General features: G+C 37.2%; 1 protein-coding gene across 4 annotated transcripts in view; it reads left to right on the forward strand.

The window, feature by feature from the left end:
• Window positions 1–20,490, forward strand: part of CenG1A (Centaurin gamma 1A) — a 271,620-nt gene that overhangs the window by 211,217 nt on the left and 39,913 nt on the right. For 3 of the 4 annotated variants that reach the window (XR_016323567.1, XM_028177295.2, XM_089729913.1), the window contains exons 2-3: window positions 7,856–8,002; window positions 10,056–10,141. Coding sequence is in view for 3 of the 4 variants with exons in the window: in XM_028177295.2 (XP_028033096.2) it covers window positions 7,856–8,002; window positions 10,056–10,141 (233 nt within the window). In the remaining variant the exon portion in view is untranslated. The remainder of the gene's footprint in view (window positions 1–7,855; window positions 8,003–10,055; window positions 10,142–20,490) is intronic. The other variant, XM_089729912.1, reaches the window with a different exon arrangement.

Here is a 20,490-nt window from a genome sequence, read left to right on the forward strand (position 1 = left end):
CACCAGGTGGGCTGTGAGCTCGTCCACCCAAATAAGCAATAAATAAAAATGCAGAAGCACACCAAAAAATCGTCAAAACCGGTTCTTCCCTTTAAGAGTTCAACGATAAGACCAGTTCAGAGGAATTATACAAACCTATGTATGTTAATTAACTCAAGCGACTGATAGATGTAATTCAAAACAATATTAAAGTCAGCACTTATCGGTGTGTAATACTCAGTAATTTGATATTGCATGGCAAACGTTATGGGAATCAAACGTTTGTTTTCCCACTAATCTTTACTCTGAAACTAAAGCGAATTGAGAGAACTCTCGGTTTAGTCAAGGGCTCCCAAACTTATTTTTGCCCACTTTGAGAATAAATTATTTTTGAACGCCCCCCTTTTTTTCATCTAATTAAAACCACTATAGCGAGAGCTAAGTCGGTATCTAAGAGTCCTCTTATATGAAATTACAAATCGCCTCCCAAGCCTTTCCAGAACGCCCCCTTTTTTTTTCTGGATCTCTTACCTCCCTCCTTTAGGCCTGCAGCAAGGGGGCGTTATCGCTCACTTTGGAAAAGGTTGGTTTAGTGTAAAAGTCGCCGCGAAATATTGAGTGTATGCGAATCAATATGGTAGGTAAACAAGATTATTTGTATATATCCACTTCCTCGCCCCGTCTTCTTCATTACTGAGGAGTCGTTGTTCAACCTATGTGAGATTATTTTTTCTTGAATGATTCCCCTCCGACTGTATTTATCCTTGGCTTTACATACGTCATGTAGCTCGTAGTTGAGAGTTGAAGGAATCTGGTCGGACTATCTTTACTGGTGTTAGGACCTCTTGTGTGTCCTCACGGGTAGGTACAACCGCCCTGCCTATTTCTGCCGTGAAGCAGTAATGCGTTTCGGTTTGAAGGGCGGGGCAGCCGTTGTAACTATACTGAGACCTTAGAACTTATATCTCAAGGTGGGTGGTGCATTTACGTTGTAGATGTCCATGGGCTCTAGTAACCACTTAACACCAGGTGGGCTGTGAGCTCGTCCATCGAGCCGTTACATCAAAATACTAATCAGATTGACACATTCACGTATTATTATATAAGTAACAAGGCGATAAATCTTCTTTCAATTGCATTAGAGATCATGACACTAATATTAAGAGAAAAAGAACTATATGAAACCGAAGTAAAGTCGATTTTGGCAAAAATATTTCCTCCTCTGTGCATGCCAACTGCCTAGCTATTAGAAACAGTAGGAATTGTCAGTTTCCGCGACGGAAGGATAGTATCAGATGTGTCGATGATCCTCATGCGTTTTATTGCTTTAAATGGGTTGCCCAGATCACCGTCCAACTGGAAAAAAGAAGTTGACGTTAGGTGGCTGTCCCACCCATGGAACCCATGATAGTCTGGTGGTAGAACCAGACACCAGATAATAGTACATACAGGAAAGCAATACCTGTCTTGAACGTGTTATGATTGTGTTAACACAACCGTCATATGTCATGATGCAATTTTGTAGTTTTACCGACGGAGAAAGCGAAGATCTTCCACCGAGCTGGTTAAATATCACTCAGTAGACCGACGGTCCAAATGTTGTTGTTCGCATATATATGCAAGCTTATCTTGAAAATATCGTGAGCGAGATTCAGGCATTTGTGTATGATGGCTCACGCCACACAATCATGGCTTAACGAGATCTGAAGATGAAAGAAATTGAATATGTAAACAAGCATTTTAATGAACCAAAACAACAAACCCTCCCGTTAAACGAAATAAAATGTATTGACTTTATAACAGCACCGACAAAACTAGCATTTAATAAGCACTTAAACAGGATAAAGGTGGGTTCGTACGTATAATTTGTTCAAAAGTTCCCCCCACAGCGAAACTCTGATTTAAGGCAACCCTTTTGCATTGAAGAGTCGCTTCGCACGAGCGCTGTGTACAGCCCAAAAAAACGCTAGAATACTTTACGTATGACGCGAACTTATCGCACTTTGTTTGTTGATAGATTGTCTCAGTTGTGTAATATTTATGATTATTTAAATTAATATGATTATATGGAGTCCTGTAGATATTAAGAATTATTATTAAATATGAGGCTTATATTGCAAAACATTTAAATATTATTGTTTATTAGTTGCTCAATTGACTGTTTTTAAAGTCACATGACTAAGCCACGTGACCGGTCAAGAGGGGATAGCTGACTGAGATATATTTAAAAGTGTATGCAGGCGGTCAGAAGAGGGCAGTTGAAAAGGATACATCAATGTAAAATTGGCAGATTAAATCAGAGTGTGAATAAAGTTTGTCTGTTGTTCTTTCAACTATCCCATAGACACAGCCCTCTGAGTTTCTCGTCGGATCTTCTCAGTGAGTCACGATTCCGGTTAGGTGGTAGATTCTGCGAAGCACTGCTCTTGCTTGGGCTACTGTTAGCAAATTCTCTTAGGTTGAGTCCGTGAGCTCACCTACCCGTCTGCGCGTAGCTGGAATAGCCTTTTAGGCTACCAGCGAATAGGTAGGTGAATATTCAAAAATGATAAGTATCTGCATTTCGGTTTGAAGGGTGGGGTAGCCGTTGTAACTATACTGAGACCTTAGAACTCATATCTCAAGGTGCGTGGCGTATTTACGTTGTAGATGTTTATGGGCTCCAGTAACCACATAACACCAGGTGGGCTGTGAGCTCGTCCACCAATCTAAGCAATAAAAAAAAACTCTGGTTTTTTTGGTCGAACCATTGATGAACTAAGATTTCTTGACCTTTGCTATCAATATTATGTTATTATATAAAAAAATAAAACTTATTCAATTTTATTTCTGTTAGGATGTGCATAATTAGAAATAGTTTAACCAGTAAAAACTATATATTTTATAATTAAAATGAACACCATACATTGACAGCGTAACTAAGAACTCACAACTGATTAGTTCGCAACCAATCATATAGATGCGTTGCTCACAGTACTTTGCCGTATTAACAATTTCTGTCGTGCAACATTTAAGTTTTATATAAACTAATTCAAAGCTTAAATTTGAGTGCTCTACGGAATATACGTAAGTAAAAATAAATTATCTATATATTAATACGTGAAGCAAAAACTTTGTATCCCTTTTTACGAAAATTGCGCGTACGGAGGAATATGAAATTTTCCACACTTATAGAGAATATAGAGAAGAAGTGCACAATGCTAATTTTTTTTTTAAATAATGCATAAAAGATACATTAAGTCAATAAAGAAAACATTACACACACTACATACCATGTATTTGACGCACACACGCATGCTATTCATTGTCATTGTTCTTGACGTCTGCGGTCAAATTGAGAATACATTAAATATTCTTTGTCTTTATTAATATTTTTTTATAGTGTAGCCTTATGCAAAATTTGTGATTATAGAAGTATAAAATACAATTATAATAGTGTAAAAACCTATTATACGATTCCAATTAATTATAGTCGAATTTCGACTACTGCGGGACCTCTAGTTATAATAAACGTTTGATACAAAAGCGGCGTTCTTTAAATCCATTCGGAACACTTTTTTTTACGACCGATCCACATTTGACATGTTTTATTGAACATGACATTACAGGCTCACATTGTAAATTGTCTCTTATTCATTTAAGAACTCGATCATTACACTGTTTGCGCGTTTCAAAGAGCATTTAGGGTTTTGCGTGTATTCAAATTTGCGACTTCAATTACGGGGCCATTTATTTTATAGACTTACACGAAGTTTCTTATCTATTGTATCTTTAAAATGTGTTTGTTACGTATTGAGAATGTTTGGTCTCGTGATTTATTCCGCAGATTCGAGTTATTTTGACGAATGAATATGAAGGCACGATTAACGCCACTAATCTTTCAGAGCAATTTTTGTTATCTTAATAACTTCCCAATTGTTTTAGTGTTATAAGTTTAGGCTTCCACCGGACAGGAAATAATATACAGACTGCAGTAGTTACTTAATTCTGTATTGATTGATTTGTAATTCCCCCTTTAAAATTTTTAAGGTCAATATCAATATCGTTTGATAATGACCCGAAGCCATTCTAAGTCGGAGCTTAGATTTTAAACTTAATAACCTTAGGGAAAAAAATGTAATTAAAACAATCACTGTAGTTCCCAATTCTTTGCGATACTGAAGTTGGCTTTTGTTGTTCTTTAGACTGTCACTCGGTTCGTTTTGCTACGGATGATATTTTACGTTTCGCTTCGGTAGGTGTCGCAATCGGAGTCGTGACGTCTCGATGATGGCCACTAAGGCCGTGCTAACGGCGATTTAAAATAGAAAAAGAAATAGTTGAAAAATATCGTTGAGACGCGAGAAGTTCCAAATCTAAATTTATCGATATTAAAATACTTCAAAATACCTATTCACTGGTAATCTAAGAGGCTATTCCAGATACGCGTGGACGGATAGGTGAGATCACGGGCTCAACCTGAGAGAATTTGCTTACACTAGTCCAAGCCAAACCCAAGAGTTGTGCTTTGCAGAACCTACCACCGAATTCCGGCGAGAAACTCAATCGGCTGTGTCTATGGGTATGTTGTTTTTACATCTCCCATGCAAACTAAAAAAGAAACACACTTTAAGCTTTGTATATGTATTGTAAAAGCAGACGCAAAATATTGTAAAAAAAATAGCAATCATCCCTCAAACAGCATCTTAAGTAAACAATCTTTAACAATTAGATTGGTTTACATTAAAAGTGCAATTTTTAAATGGTGTTAACTTCAAGGAACAAATCTAACATTAAAACAAAACTCACTTACAAGTCACGGCAAGTCAAATCGAAGAACAGCTACAACGTACAACGTACCTTGACGTAAAAATATCAAAAGGGCTTAATAACATCCAATAGTGCATGATCATGTCAATCGGTAAACACTTTTGAAGTGAAAACTTCTTTAGAATCGTTGTGATTTCAAACCGGATGCAACGGAAAAAACGACAGGTAAGAGACACAAATACAAAAATGTGTAGGATGAAGCCAGCAAAGAATGAGACAGAAATATACATACTATTTAATACAGCGCCATCTGTGAGATTTTTTAATACTAACGTGTGTATGAAAGCTCTTGTAGTGAATTTTAATTTAGGATTATACGTTAAATTAAAATATCAATTCACAGAGGGCGCTACCTTATAATTATTTACTAATGACAAAATTTTACATATACTTAAGACGTTTAGGATAATTGTATTTTAATTTTGGAAGGTTTCACTTCTACCACGTGTGAATTGCACACATTTTGTTTTTTTTTTTTATTCATATCATTTTATACTTGAAGTCTCAGTACTTTCTGTTGGTAGATCAGGAGTTTCGCGTTATCCACACACTAAGCCACCTACTGTTATACAATATATCATGAGAACTATGATAATATCGTCCGTTGGTCTGTCATTACATAGAGGGCTTACCCATAGACAGCCCACTGAGTTTCTCGCCGGATCATCTCAGTGGGTCGCGTTTCCGATCCGGTGGTAGATTCTGCGAAGCACTGCTCTTGCTAGGGTCAGTGTTAGCATCACTCCGGTTTGAGCCCCGTGAGCTCACCTACTAGTTAAGGTTACGCTGAAATAGCCGCTCAAGGCTAACAACTTAGGTAGGAATAAAAAGCGGGCTGTGGTAAGCTTAAAATAAAATAAAATAAATTATCTCGCTGGTTTAATGGCCCGTTCACAGCTCGCTGGACTGTGACAAATGACGAGTTCCATTGTGCAGAGCGGCGAGCACGTGCTAACTTCTCAAAAGGTTTTTTTCACTCGAAAGTTTCAGAAATTTTGTGTCTTTGGAAATAACGTTTTATGATTGACTATTTATTGGTCACTCATCGACCATTTCAATATAGAGAGAGTTTATTGAATGTTTCGTAATCGTAAATATTAGTAAATAAGGAAAAGTTTGCTATATATAGTATTTATGTTAGTTAAAATATCACGCTGCTAATTTCTACCGCGTAGCAATATTGCATTCCGCTCTGAAGGGAGAGACAGATGACAGTAAAATAAATCGATGGACATAATTGACGTCCGAGAACTAGGTGCTATTTGTTCCTACCTGGATTGTTTTTAAAATTTAATTTTCATTGTTAACAATAGCGGTAATTGGAGCCTACAGACATGAACCATGTCAATGCCACCGCCCACCTTCAGACATGAGTTCTAAATCTCAGTTTTCAGTACGGCTGACCCAACCTTCACACCGTATTACTGCTTCATGGCAGAAATAGTACTACCACCAGTGTTGTATCTTTGCGGCATTTGGATGTTAAATGTCTAAATTCACAATTGTAAATATATTAGCATTATTACTCTTATCGGCGGAGGCTTTTTATTTCTAGCTCTCTATTATTTACAGACATAATTATGGCCTCTTTATTATGTATTTATGTATCGAATTGAAGGTTTTTTTTTTTTATTATTAATGTTAGAAGTATTTTTATGTAAGTTTATTAAGATACTAGCTTTTGCCCGCGACTCCGTCCGCGTGGAATAGTTACTTTGGCATAACGCTAAATTTTACCGCCACTTCATTTTCGTAGAAAATGAAAATATTTTTGAATTATAGAATGTTAATAAAGGAGCTATTTAAACCCCTATTTTGAAACATTATTTATTGGTGCTCCACTTGTAATGGCCTTACCGTGATGTTATATAGCCTATAGACTTCCTCAATAAATGGGCTATTTAACACTGAAAGATTTTTTTCTAATCGGACCAGTAGTTACTGAGATTAGCGCGAAAAATCCCAAACAGCTAAAACTATAGTCAACTGGATTGGATATTGACGTGACCGTCGGTAATACAGTGCAACGGTATTACAGTACTCAGGATTGCAACTTCATTACTGAACCGGTAGATGGCGTTGAAGAAGCTAGATTTTGAGATTTTTTGACAATTTTTTTATTTTTCGTAAAAAATATTTTTTTTTTTCTTAATAAAAAGTGTCCTATGTTACTTCTACCTTACCTCCAAGAATATGTGTACAAAGTTTCATGATGATCGGTTGAGTAGTTTTCGCGTGAAAGCGTAACAAACAAACTTACATTCACATTTATATATTATTAGTAGGGAAAACACCGTCCATGCTAGTTTGCTTATTCCTCTCCCTGCAAGGTTGCCTGGAAGAGACCGCTTTCAGCGATAAGGCCACCAATTTATGTCACCGTCTATTATTTGTTGTCTACTCTGTACATATGGTGTTAAATAAAGAGTTATATTATTATTAGAACCGAATTGAAATTAAAGTGTCAGCTGTGTCTAAATTCTTGCTTTATCGTTCAACGAAGGATTGTTACGCATTCTTTGTCCGACGCTAAACGCGTTTTTTCAATAAACGCTAGCAACATTACGTAAAACGAATATTTTAGCAGAAACCACATATTCATACAAAGTTTGGCCATAAACACGTTTTCTACACTAAAAATACAAAATTCTGCATATATAAGTATTAATCAACATGATAAATAATAGTATTTAAAAGTTTGTCTTTTGATATTCCGAACATCAATATGATAAATAATTTACTTTTGTATATTTTTTATAGGTAAAGAAGTTGTAGTTTTTTATACTGAAGTCTTGCTACACTAGTTGCACTCAGCACGTGTACACGTGTACTGAGCGTAGCAGCCGATTTTAATAAATCATCTTGTATTTAAATGAATAGCTGCTAGCGCCATCTATTGCCATCTATTAATAGTTTTAATAACTAAAATATTTAATCTAATGTGATTTAGTCTATTAATAGAACATTTTGATCAAATCATTCCAGTTATCATCAATCGCAATCTAATATGCTTTAATTTTGTTGTTAAATTGGTGAACGTAATTTAATTCACTTCGCTTCTTTTCAGATTCTTTTGTAAACAGTCAAGAATGGACGGCAGCAAGGGGCGTCACAGAGTTAAGAGTCGGTGTTTTGGGATCACCCGATAGTGGAAAATCAGCCTTAGTGCATCGATACCTAACTGGAGCTTACATGCAAGAGGAAAGCCCTGAAGGTACTATTATTTCAATTAACTTAGTTTGTACTTTAAGAAAATTTTATATTACTGCCATCTACCCAAAATCTATAGAACTAAAATTTGAAGAGCATTTGTTTCACTGCCTACCGCTAGATGGCGATAAACCAGCTTTAATGCTATCGAAAGTGAACACTAGATGTCGCTCTACTCCACAACATATTTAAGCACGCCCAACAGATGGCACAAGAATATTTTTTAAGTAAAAAATATTATCTAGGTTCATCGACCTTATCGAGCCCCGTTGATAGACGACAGTGGACGACAACTTTACAATACTTGTGCGTGGGTTTTGTATCTAATATATTTATTTGACGTTCGATGAGCCAATTACGTATTTACACAAAGTAGACAAACTTGTTCACCTGTATTTGAGACTGTCAGTAAACAAACGTTAATAACAGTAATAAAATGTAGGATTTTGTGTTAATTTTAATGTTTACCTTCGCTCAGGCCTTTGAACAATATTGAGACATGGCTGATGCTTATTGCCGTGGACTTTATTTTAGATAGGTAAATTGAATTAGAAAAATTAATGTTAAGGTCTTTTATTTTAAGTGATTTGTCTATTCTTATTATTTAAATATGATGTTACTAAATCTAACTATGATAAAGAAAAAAATTAAGTTGTCAGTTATATGCCTTATGCCTCTGTGAGGGTTCTAATGAATCCTAAGAAGATCGCATCGCAAAGAGAACAGACTCTAAATTTAAGAAATATAGAAATTTATTTTTAAAAGTAAAAATAGGCATCTATAACTGGACAAAAGGGTGAAATAATTTTATTTTATTATATTAGGATGCTCTGCCAAATTAATAAAATTGTTGCAATGTTATCATCGGTTCTTGATATGTGGACGAATTTTTGAGGTTATCCAACGTCTTGATGATAGTGAAAATTACATTGAAAGATTCGGTAAATGTAAATAAGTCAAGCTAGTGAAAGTTGGTTATGATGTGTCCTTCTTCGAGGAGGATCCACTTGGCCGTGCTCGGTCGACTGATTGTGCCACCAGTACTGCTGAAATCCAAACGTCAGTGTTCACGGACCCTGGTAAGTCAACTCTAAGGCAGTTGACTAACCCTCCCACCGGTGCCATTCAAGAATATCCTACTTCAAGTTATCCTACTTCAAGTTTGTAAGAGTGTATATGTTTGTTACTCTTTCACGCAAAAACTATCGAATGGATTTACATGAAACTTTACAATAATATAGCTTACATATCAAAATAACATATAGGCTAATTTATAAAGTTATAGTGTTAATTACTCAATAACAATAAGCGTCCAATAAGTAGGAAAAAATCAGCCATCTGCGAGGTATTCTGGCGTGCATTGCAAAAACCGTTGGAGTTACACGTATAAATAATGTAAAATGTAAATTTTTATCTTAAATAGTCCTACAAAAAAGACCGCGAAAGCATATATCTTTCCTTAATGTGTAAGCCAATTATCCACAAAATAGTAAACCATGAATTTAAGAAAAGGAACGATTAGATTTTTGGTTTGTTACATTCTTTTTTATTGTGTTTGTTACTGTCAGAACCAGAATTGTATAAAAGAGAATTCATTATGATCAATAATAGACTACAGTTCCCGAAGCGAAGCCTACCCGGTCGCTAGTACATAATATGCTGTGAGGAATTGTTCGAGATGATACCGGCATCTCGTTTTTACCATGACACCGCCCGCCACCGGAGTAGAGTTCATCCATACTACCTGGAGCCACTGCGGTCATCCACAGTGCGTATCCAGAGGTCGTTTTTGCCACGTACCATCCGGCTATGGAATGAGCTCCCCTCCACGGTGTTTCCCGAGCGCTATGACATGTCCTTCTTAAAACGAGGCTTGTGGAGAGTATTAAGCGGTAGGCAGCGGCTTGGCTCTGCCCCTGGCATTGCTGAAGTCCATGGGCGATGGTAAACACTCACCATCAGGTGGGCCGTATGCTCGTCTGCCTACAAGGGCAATAAAAAATTATTATTATAAAACGTCTATTTCCAACACCAAATTAGTACGATTTCTTTTCTAGGAGGTCGCTTCAAGAAGGAAGTCATCATAGACGGTCACAGCTATCTCCTGCTCATCAGAGATGAAGGCGGACCACCAGAGATGCAGGTTAGTTTCAAAACTTAGCGCTATCATTATTATTATCACTGCTCGTACACATCGCCATCAGCGGTAATCAACTTATTAGTAGTGTTTGTTAAAAATAGTATTTTATTAAGGTTAAAATTAACATGTATAAAATTAAGTACTGGTATGTAAGCCGGTTACAGGCATGTACAGCAATCTCTTATAATAATACACTATGACATGATACAGCAATTTTACAAACAGCGGAAAAATTGGTTAATTTTAAATGTTAACAGTACGACAAAAAAATTATTGAAAAGAACATGAAAACAAGAGTTAACTACTTAACATTCTCTCATCAATTATAAACAAAGGAACTTGGATACTAGTCTGTTCTCCTAGACGCACGTCATAAATAGTGAATTCTTTGTGTTCTAGGTCATAGGGAATTTTAAGTAAGTTAAAAAAATAATAATGACACGTTACTATAGAACCTTTTTTACATTCATGAAATCGAAAAAATATATTACCAATCCACACACCTGAAACTTTTCATTGTCGTTCGCCTCCCCCATATGAAAATCAATAATTTAACAGCGAGCGATTGTTTTATCGTCGGCATACGAACAGTTAATGAATGTCTCGATGGTTAATTTCGAAAATATGATTTTTTTTGCTACCGAATCATTTTTAGCTTAAAGGGTTAACTTCACGCGGACCGGTAGGTGAGCTCACGGGCTCAACCTGAGAGAATTTGCTAATACTAGCTCTAGCAAGAGCAGTGCTTCGCTGAATCTTTACTGGTGGTAGGACCTCTTGTGAGTTCGCGCGGATAGGTACCACCACCCAGCCTATTTCTGCCGTGAAGCAGTAATGCGTTTCGGTTTGAAGGGTGGGGCAGCCGTTGTAACTATACTCGAGACCTCTTATATCTCAAGGTGGGTGGCGGATTTACGTCGTAGATGTCTATGGGCTCCAGTAACAACTTAACACCAGGTGGGCTGTGAGATCGTCCATGCATCTAAGCAATAAAAATAAAACAAACACGAACATTTAATGAAAGTTTAAAGGAATAATTTCGAAAACATGAAATTAGTACCTACCTTTTTTTCCTGCCTTGTTTTTTGTGACCTAAGAGGCTATTCCAACTTCGCGCTGACGGGTAGGTGAGCTCACGGGCTCAACCCGAGAGAATTGCAAATACTAGCCCTAGCAAGAGCAGCGCTTCGCAGTATCTACCACTGGTCGGTATTGCAACTCACTGAAAAGATTCGGCGAGAAACTCAGTGGGTTAAATTAGTAACGACACAAGTATTTGGGCCAGGGCGTATTGTGAACACGTACGGGTGGTGGTCCCTGCCTATTTCTGCAGTGATGCAATCTTCAAGTCTCAAGATGGGCAGCAACATTAAAACCGTGATCTTCACGTGTTCCAGTTACCACTTTTCAGATGGACATCAGCAAGGTCAGGAGCACATGCATTCCGTCCCTAAGCCACAGTTACTTTTGAAATTTGTTTTCTTATTTTTTTTCCTACCTATGCTGATATTCTTGAGAGGCTATTTCAGCATTACCCTTACGTGTAGGTGAGCTCACGGGGCTCAAACCGGAGTGGTGCTAACACTGGCCCTAGCAAGAGCAGTGCTTCGCAGAATCTACCACCGGATCGGAAACGCGACCCACTGAGAAGATCCGGCGAGAAACTCAGTGGGCTGTGTCTGTGGGTTGAAATTTGTAATTAGTACTATTAGCATCAAAAGTGCTTTACTCAATTTTCGTTTTTACAATCATATTACAAATTAATTTTCAAAAAGTATAATCAAAATCATCCACGCCGAGTACCGAGCTTTTATAAGGCTTACTCGATGCATTGATAAAGTGACTGTTCCACTAATGGTACCTAATTTTATTGAATAGCACAATAAATAAGTAGGCAAGCAGCTAATCGTCACGTGTCTGTATACATCTCAGAACCATAACGATTGAAGTGTATACATTTATGTATGTATGTATATAGGAACAATTGTTTCGAAGCGTTCTTCTGTGAATTGTAAGAAGTCTGAAAATTCCAGCGACTGATCTAGAATTTTTTATTTATTTTTATTGCTTAGATGGGTGGACGAGCTCACAGCCCACCTGGTGTTAAGTGGTTACTGGAGCCCATAGACATCTACAACGTAAATGCGCCACCCACCTTGAGATATAAGTTCTAAGGTCTCAGTATAGTTACAACGGCTACCCCACCCTTCAAACCGAAACGCATTACTGCTTCACGGCAGAAATAGGCAGGGCGGTGGTACCTACCCGTGCGGACTCACAATAGGTCCTACCACCAGTGATTACGCAAATTATAATTTTGCGGGTTTGATTTTTATTACACGATGTTATTCCTTCACCGTGGAAGTCAATCGTGAACATTTGTTAAGTACGTATTTCATTAGAAAAATTGGTACCCGCCTGCGAGATTCGAACACCGGTGCATCGCAACAACGAATGCACCGGACGTCTTATCCTTTAGGCCACGACGACTTCATATATAACAATATATGAATACAATAGGTCATCATTATCGGTGCGCTTAGAGTTTTCAGGCCATATCAGACTCACATATCTTTGCGCTGTATTTTTATATCTTATCAGTACAATAGGATGTGAAAGTTTTCAGTGACGTCATCGTTTCTGTTAAGCTATTTTAGATTATGAATTTTTCGATCGAAATATATTATTATTTGTTTTTATTGTAATAGGAAATACGATACCAGTATTCATTTTCTCTTATAATCTTCATATTAAGTAACGTATTATGAAACATACTAGTTTTTGCCCGCGACTCCGTCCGCGTGGAATAGTTACTTTGGCATAACGCTAAATTTTACCCCCCACTTCATTTACGTAGAAAGTGAAAATATTTTTGAATTATAGAATGTTAAGGAGCTATTTAAACCCCTATTTTGAAACATTCTTTATTGGTGCTCCATTTTTATTGCCTTTTACCGTGTGGCCTTTCTCAATAAATGGGTTATCTAACAGTTCTAACACTGAAATAATTTTTCAAATCGGACCAGTAGTTCCTGAGATTAACGCGTTCAAACAAATAAACTCTTCAGCTTTATCTTATTAATATAGATGACAAGGTGGTAAGGTATATTTTTTACAGAAAATGGAGAAACCAAAAAGTCAGGTCACCGTCAAAGTATAGTGACTCCAGCCCGTGGTATCAGCCCGCTTAGTTCCTCACCGGATATCCCAATGGGTCGTGATTCCGCTGGTAGATGTAGTCGCGAAGCAGCTACCATCCAGCTGCTAGGCCTCCGAAGACGCTCGTGCAGTTAGCTAATCTTTCTGTTTTGGCTAGATACTGGAGTTGACACATCTTTTTCTTTTTATTTCCTACCTATTCCTTGGTAGGGAAAAAAAGACGGATAGGTGAGCTCAAGGGCTCAACCTGAAAGACTTTGCTAACACTGGCCCTAGCAAGAGCAGTGCTTCGCAGAATCTACCACCGGATCGGAATCGTGATCCACTGAAAAGATCCGGCGAGAAACTCAGTGCGTTTGGCTCATACGGTTTGATTAAGCAGCAAAGTTGTCGGGCCAACCGCAGATCTTCCGAGTTAAGCTTTTTCCAGGGCTTATGAATGTACCGAAATATACACAGCATCAAAACAAGGGCCGTCATAGTCCCTTGTCCAAATTTACTTTCCCAAACCAAATTTCTTGGTATTTTTGTTATGAATCTCTGTTCTCCTTCTTTGCCCCAAGCCTTTCTAGTCCCATTTATAATTACATCAAAGAAACTTTCGACCAAAAGTCGGGCACAGCGTCAGCCCGCAGGGCTTCTTTGAGAGGAAACAAAAAAAAACTCGGAAAAATGTGAGCAATTTCAAAGAAATGTAGCATTTTAATATTTCTGAACCGCTCAACTAATTAGAACATCGTTTTAATTGCGAGTGGTATTTTTAAATAATTACTTCAATATGTACATTTACGTAATATACAGTAATTCGTTTTTTATTCAACAGTGTGGGTAGGCGATTTTCTCGTCCACTCGGTGTCTGATGATGATCACTTAGATTATCATAGACATTATAATGTGGAAGCCGCTTTGAATCTTGCTATCGAGGCCTCAGTTTGTACTGTAGGCAAATGTTCAAACGGGAAGGCAAGACTTCTTCGCGATAGAAATGGATAATGGCAGCCCAATTCACAGACTACCCACAGAAATTACAAATATTTGAATATTATTGATATAATTGAAGCTTTCCATTGCGATAATAGAAACTTTTTTTTAATTGCTTAGATGGGTGGACGAGCTCACAGCCCACCTGGTGTTAAATGGTTACTGGAGCCCATAGACATCTACAACGTAAATGCGCTACCCACCTTTAGATATAAGTTCTAAGGTCTCAGTATAGTGATAACGGCTGCCCCACCCTTCAAACCGAAACGCATTATTGCTTCACGGCAGAAAATAGGCATAGCATATGCAATTGGCATAATATTATTCTTTCATCGTCAAAGCTATTTGCTAACTATTTGCTATTTGCAATTGTAAAAAAAACCATCTACGTAATGTAAGGATTTTTTTATAGATTTCCTCCCCCGCTCCATTTAACTCAAGCTCGTTTTTAATATCGCGTGCTTGTCGCATTCCCGATTTACGTAATAGACCAGAAAATATCTCTTATGACCTAATCTAACCTTCTGTGTTCGAATGCGAGCCTATTTCCGTTTCCGTTTATCCGGCAATTTGGCGCGCGAGATAAAAAGAACAGGGTTGCCGATTTCAAACGATCAAAAGGTGTTTTGATATTTTTTTTTTCTATTATAAAATCAGTTCTGAATTTCAAATATAGAAAAATTTCAAAATATGGTTTTAATAGTATTAAAATAAAAGAAATAACTTGCAACAAATGTGGTTTACTTAAGAGATGATCATAGAGTATATAATCTTACGCCACTAGTTAAAGAGCTATCATTATTATTTTATTAATACAAAAAAAAATTAGAAGAAATCAAAAGGCGTTTCGGAATGTTTGGAATTCATTTCTATACGTGTTCCGTTTTATTAAAAGAATGTTAATTAAGAGAAGTGATGAACACACTACTAATACGAACTATAATACATTCGTAACTACTAAATGTTTTGTGTACTACGATATTATGTACTACTGCACCATCGACTTCAGCATTTGATGTTTCCTTACTCCATGTACGCCATGATACTGTAGAGTTCCTTAATGTAGTTGTAGTCGCCTTATCATCATCTTCTCATTTGCCTTCTTCTTTGTCTCCACCTTATCCCACTAGGTGGGGTCGGCACAACGAATTTTTCTATTCCATACTCTTCTATCAGCCGTATTAAAGTATTCACATTTCTAGCGTTTACCAAAAACAAAGAATTTTGGATTAAGTCAATTTCAAAAGGTGCAAAATGCATCGACTGCATTGACATTATCATTTTATTTTGTTGAAATTGGTATTTTTTTTAGAAATAAACAATGAAAATTTTATCTGTAGATCATGAACAGTTATTATCGAGTAAAATTCTCATCGTGTATAAAGATTTAGTTCAAATATAAAACAAAAAAAATCGGCAAATATCGAGCAACACCCTACGCCCGACAACACCGGACCCAACCCTTCTGCCCTAAACGAGGTTGTTGGGTGACGTCATAACATTAGCCGAGATTACCCTACGAGCCGTGGTCTGATTGTTCCGATATAGTCCTCTAAATATAGCTCACTTTGACGCGTTCGTTTTAGTGTCGACGTATTATGCTATGCGATCATTTTACGTGATATTATAATAATATTGGGTCCATTATAAAAAAGGAACAATTTATCATTCTCCTTCCCTTCTCCCAGTCACCTGGGTTCGGCGAAACATGCTTTCTCCTTTCATACTCCTCTATCATGTACCATTTCTTCGCTCACTCCCCTCTTACACATATCGTCTTTCACGCAATCCATTGATTTTTTCTTAGGTCTATAAAAAGGTACAATTAAACATAAATAATCATTATTATATTATATTACTGATAGCAAGTGTCTCGTGAGCATCGGTAGGTACCACCACCCTGCCTATTTTTCTCGCAAAGCAGTAATACGTTCCAGTGCGAAATATAATTGAGACTTAGATTTACATTTAATTTAATTTAATCCTCGTGTCCTCATGTTTTGAGGTGGGTGGCAACGCTTACTTTGATGATGTCCATGGGCCTTGCTAACCATCTAACACTATGTGACCGGTAAGTTCATTCTATCGTCTAAACAACAAAAAGAAACTATTCTGTTATAAATCGGGCTCTATAAATTTTTTCACACGGTATCACATTTCCCTTGAGGAAATCATCTTTTTTTTTATTGCTTAGATGGGTGGACGAGCTCACAGCCCACCTGGTGTTAAGTGGTTACTGGAGCCCATAGACATCTACAACGTAAATGCGCCACCCACCTTGAGATATAAATTCGAAGTTCTCAGTATAGTTACAACGGCTACCCCATCCTTCAAACCGAAACGCATTACTGCTTCCCGGCAGAAACAGGCGGGGTGGTGGTACCTACCCGTGCGAACTCACAAGAGGTCCTACCACCAGTAAATCTGTTATATAATAAAATTTGATTCTTCAAATCTGTTATATTGAAAGCGTAACAAACGTTCGCGCACTATGTACATTATGTGTGTATACATTTTCACATTGGTGTTAAATTGAAAACGTGCCTCCAAGTGCGGAAGTGCAAAGTGCAGTGCGACCTAGTTCGCTGGAGGTTCGTAACCGGACGAAGCAACAGCCCGCCAACGCCCTGCCAACTTTTAATTGGTTTTCATGGGGATATAGACGTGGGACTCGCGTTTATTTATAGGGGCGTTTTCAGTCTGGAACATTCGAAAGCATGAGGAGTATTATTGAGACTATTGATTCACAAAATGTATTGCTGTGATAACAATGGACTCCTATATTTTAATGAAGCGGTATCATAACATCTATACATATAAATAAAATTGGAGTGTCTGTTTGTAATATTGAAATAGCCGCTTTTTACTACATGCATATAAATATATATACGGTACATACATCAAAATAACATTTTTGACAATTTTTGTCTGTCTGTTTGTTCCGGCTAATCTCTGTAATGGCTGGACCGATTTTGACGAGACTTTAACTGATATGTAGCTGATGATATAAGGAGTAACTTAGGCTACTTTTTTTAGACAAGCTTTGCCCCGCGGCGTCACGCGCAGTTATTGTCGTACCGCGCGCAACATGGCGGGTTTCGCCTATCGATCAATAATAAAATTTAATGTTTCCGAAGCGAAGCGAGGGCGGGTCGCTAGTCTTCATTAAAGAAAACTTAATTATTGATTGACTGATTAAAAATTCTTTATTGCACAAAAACATTGTACAAGGGTCAACTTAACCTCATACAGGCATTCTCTTCCAGTTAACCCTCGTTGATGAAGTGAAAGATTTAAGTAGTGCGTAGATGTGATAAAGTTAATACATGGCGATAATTTAAAGAATTATAGTAGACATGAGTAAAAATTAACACTAGGTTATAATTACATTACCAAAATATATAAATAAATACATAGATAAGAAATACATTTTTTTTTATTGCTTAGATGTGTGGACGAGATCACAGCCCACCTGGTGTTAAGTGGTTACTGGAGCCCATAGACATCTACAACGTAAATGCGCCACACACCTTGAGATATAGTTCTAAGGTCTCAGTATAGTCACAACGGCTGCCCCACCCTTCAAACCGAAACGCATTACTGCTTCACGGCAGAAATAGGCAGTGTGGTGGTACCTACCCGTGCGGACTCACAAGAGGTCCTACCACCATATCAAATAAAATAAATTATATAAACCACAACGTACTACAAAACGATCAAGCAATCTGTGCTTTGAAAAAGAGATCATATACTTTCGCTTTCAAAATATCAACTGATGATTATTTTGTGATTTATCTATCTTCTATCTTCTATATTATATATGAAAATGAATTGCTGTTCGTTAGTCTTGCTAAAACTCAAGAACGGCTGGACCGATTTGGCTAATTTTGGTCTTGAATTATTTGTGGAAGTCCAGAGAAGGTTTAAAATGATTTAGATAAATATGAAAATGCTCGGAATTAAATAAAAATAACAATTTTGTTTTTTCCCTTGAATATGTCCCCCGTCGGACGGATTCCTTTTGTTTGTTTTAAGTTTATTTTGATACAAAAATTTAAGTCTTTTATTTATCAATTAAGGCACTACGAAGTCTACCGGGTCAGCTAGTTATGATATATTTATTTAAGGTTTTTTTTTGTAATCGTACTGCAATTTCTCGTAGTTTGGTTCAATTAAACTTGCACTACTTACCCATCTGGTCATGCCGCGAACTAAATTAGCTCGTAGCGTCCAGTAATGTGGATAGAACGTAAACGGTTTCAGTTTCGCGATATTTCTAGCCACTCTTCAACTTTACCCTCATGCAAGTCCGCATTAGCTCCGTCAGGTTGGCAGTAATTCGGGATTCTAAGATACGCTTTAGTCTAATACAGATCCTTTCTCTTCTAAACTGTAAGTGAACTTATCCATCGGTCCCGCCGAATCTTGGTCACTCCTGTATCATTTATATCGGCAATTAACTTCTCCAGTCTATACTCAGTTACCACAAATTCTCTTTCTCTCTCTAGTAACTGTCCGTTTTTTAGATTGGGCCCAAAATCTTGAGCGAAATATCTCTCGGTTTTAAGGCTTTAGTTCCGAACATTATAATAATTGGTCTGATAACAGTTTTATAAATGGGAATGGGTTTTTTTTCTTCTTAAAAACCACAAACACAACAAAAGAAGATTGAGTTAGGGATCTATTTTCAGGTTGTCGTGTAGTCCTTGAACCCAGCCACTGTTAGGACGCAGTGAAAAGTAATTATTGTATAAACATCAGTTACATATATATGTACCTTACTTACTTTTACTTACCTTTTCAAAATTGGCCAAAAATTGCTAGTGAGTCCGAAATATACATGCGTTTGAAAAATTACATATTACCCGGACAAAGTGGATTATATGTAATTTAAGTAGTGATTTATAATTTTCGTTACATTGAAACATACAAGTGACGCTAATATAAGAATTAGAAGCTGAAAATATACACTACATGATTACGAATGCTCACTGAAGGGACATCAAATATGAATGATCCTCCTTTGAAGTTCAACAGGGGACTTGATTGTCTACCCCCACGCGCACTGGCTTTTGAATTATTAATACGTACTTATTAGCTAGTCGTCTTAAATGTATTAGTTGCTTTTTGAAGATTTTATATAAATTATATATAGGTCGTTTGATTTGATGTGCTTGGTGTAATTCTTTTTGATGGTTCCGTGGAGGAGGATGAGGTTGACTGAAGAAAACATGGATGGAGTTTGTGAATGACGACATGAGAGAGAGGGAGAAAGAGTGTGTCATGAGATGAGGGCTGATAGAAGATAATGGAATAGAAAAAATTCGAATTCGCTGTGTCGACCCCACTTAGTGGAATAAAGAGTATAGAAAGAGGAAGAAGAAAGTCCCGTCTTCTTTTTACCGTCGCATAGTTATTTCTATCTTTTATATAGGAAGCCGCAACGATGCGTTTCTGAACTTAATACATGGAACGATTTTTCTAGATCGTTCCAATACGAGTAGTAGAGTTCAGTAGAGGTTTCCCGGTTATAGTGAACGGTTTCACTGGGCCTCGGAAATTTCTGGGACATCAACGACAACACGAATATAGATAGCTCCCTTATTCATTACGTAAAATTGAGGATTTATTGTAAGTAATCATGATTTGCCCGACGACCGAATATGATTCAAAAGGACAAAAGGGGAAATCGATAGGGAATATCCCTCAGAATTAATTAGCGGGAAACCCAGGACTAGACGATTGACAACTTCAAATTGGAAAATTTTGGTATTCGTTTCATAGTGAAACAGTTAACTAACATAATAATGAATAAATGGTGACAGGTATATAAGGAGGGAGTGTAGTGAATTATTAGTGGCAGGTCAGTCCACACGTGTGGGTACTTCCAACCTGCATGATAGCCACGATGCGGTAATTATTTGAACGATAAAATAACTGTTAAATAATTCAATGGAGACTTTCAAACTAAATCGACCTTGAGACATGGGTACCATGGTGGACTTGAGGCGGACGGCCGCATTGATGTTGTGATATCTTTCGGTCAGCAAAACAGGTCCTTGGTCATCGATTTGGAGTGACATTTCTCACTTATCAGGGTTTGGAACAGTCTAATTTTATCATGATAAAAATATTTTTTATTTTTTATTTTTTTATTGCCCTTGTAGGCAGACGAGCATACGGCCCACCTGATGGTGAGTGGTTACCGTCGC

This window comes from Bombyx mandarina, chromosome 09 (assembly GCF_030267445.1).
Source record: "Bombyx mandarina strain Sakado chromosome 09, ASM3026744v2".
NCBI classification, from domain to species: domain Eukaryota; kingdom Metazoa; phylum Arthropoda; class Insecta; order Lepidoptera; family Bombycidae; genus Bombyx; species Bombyx mandarina.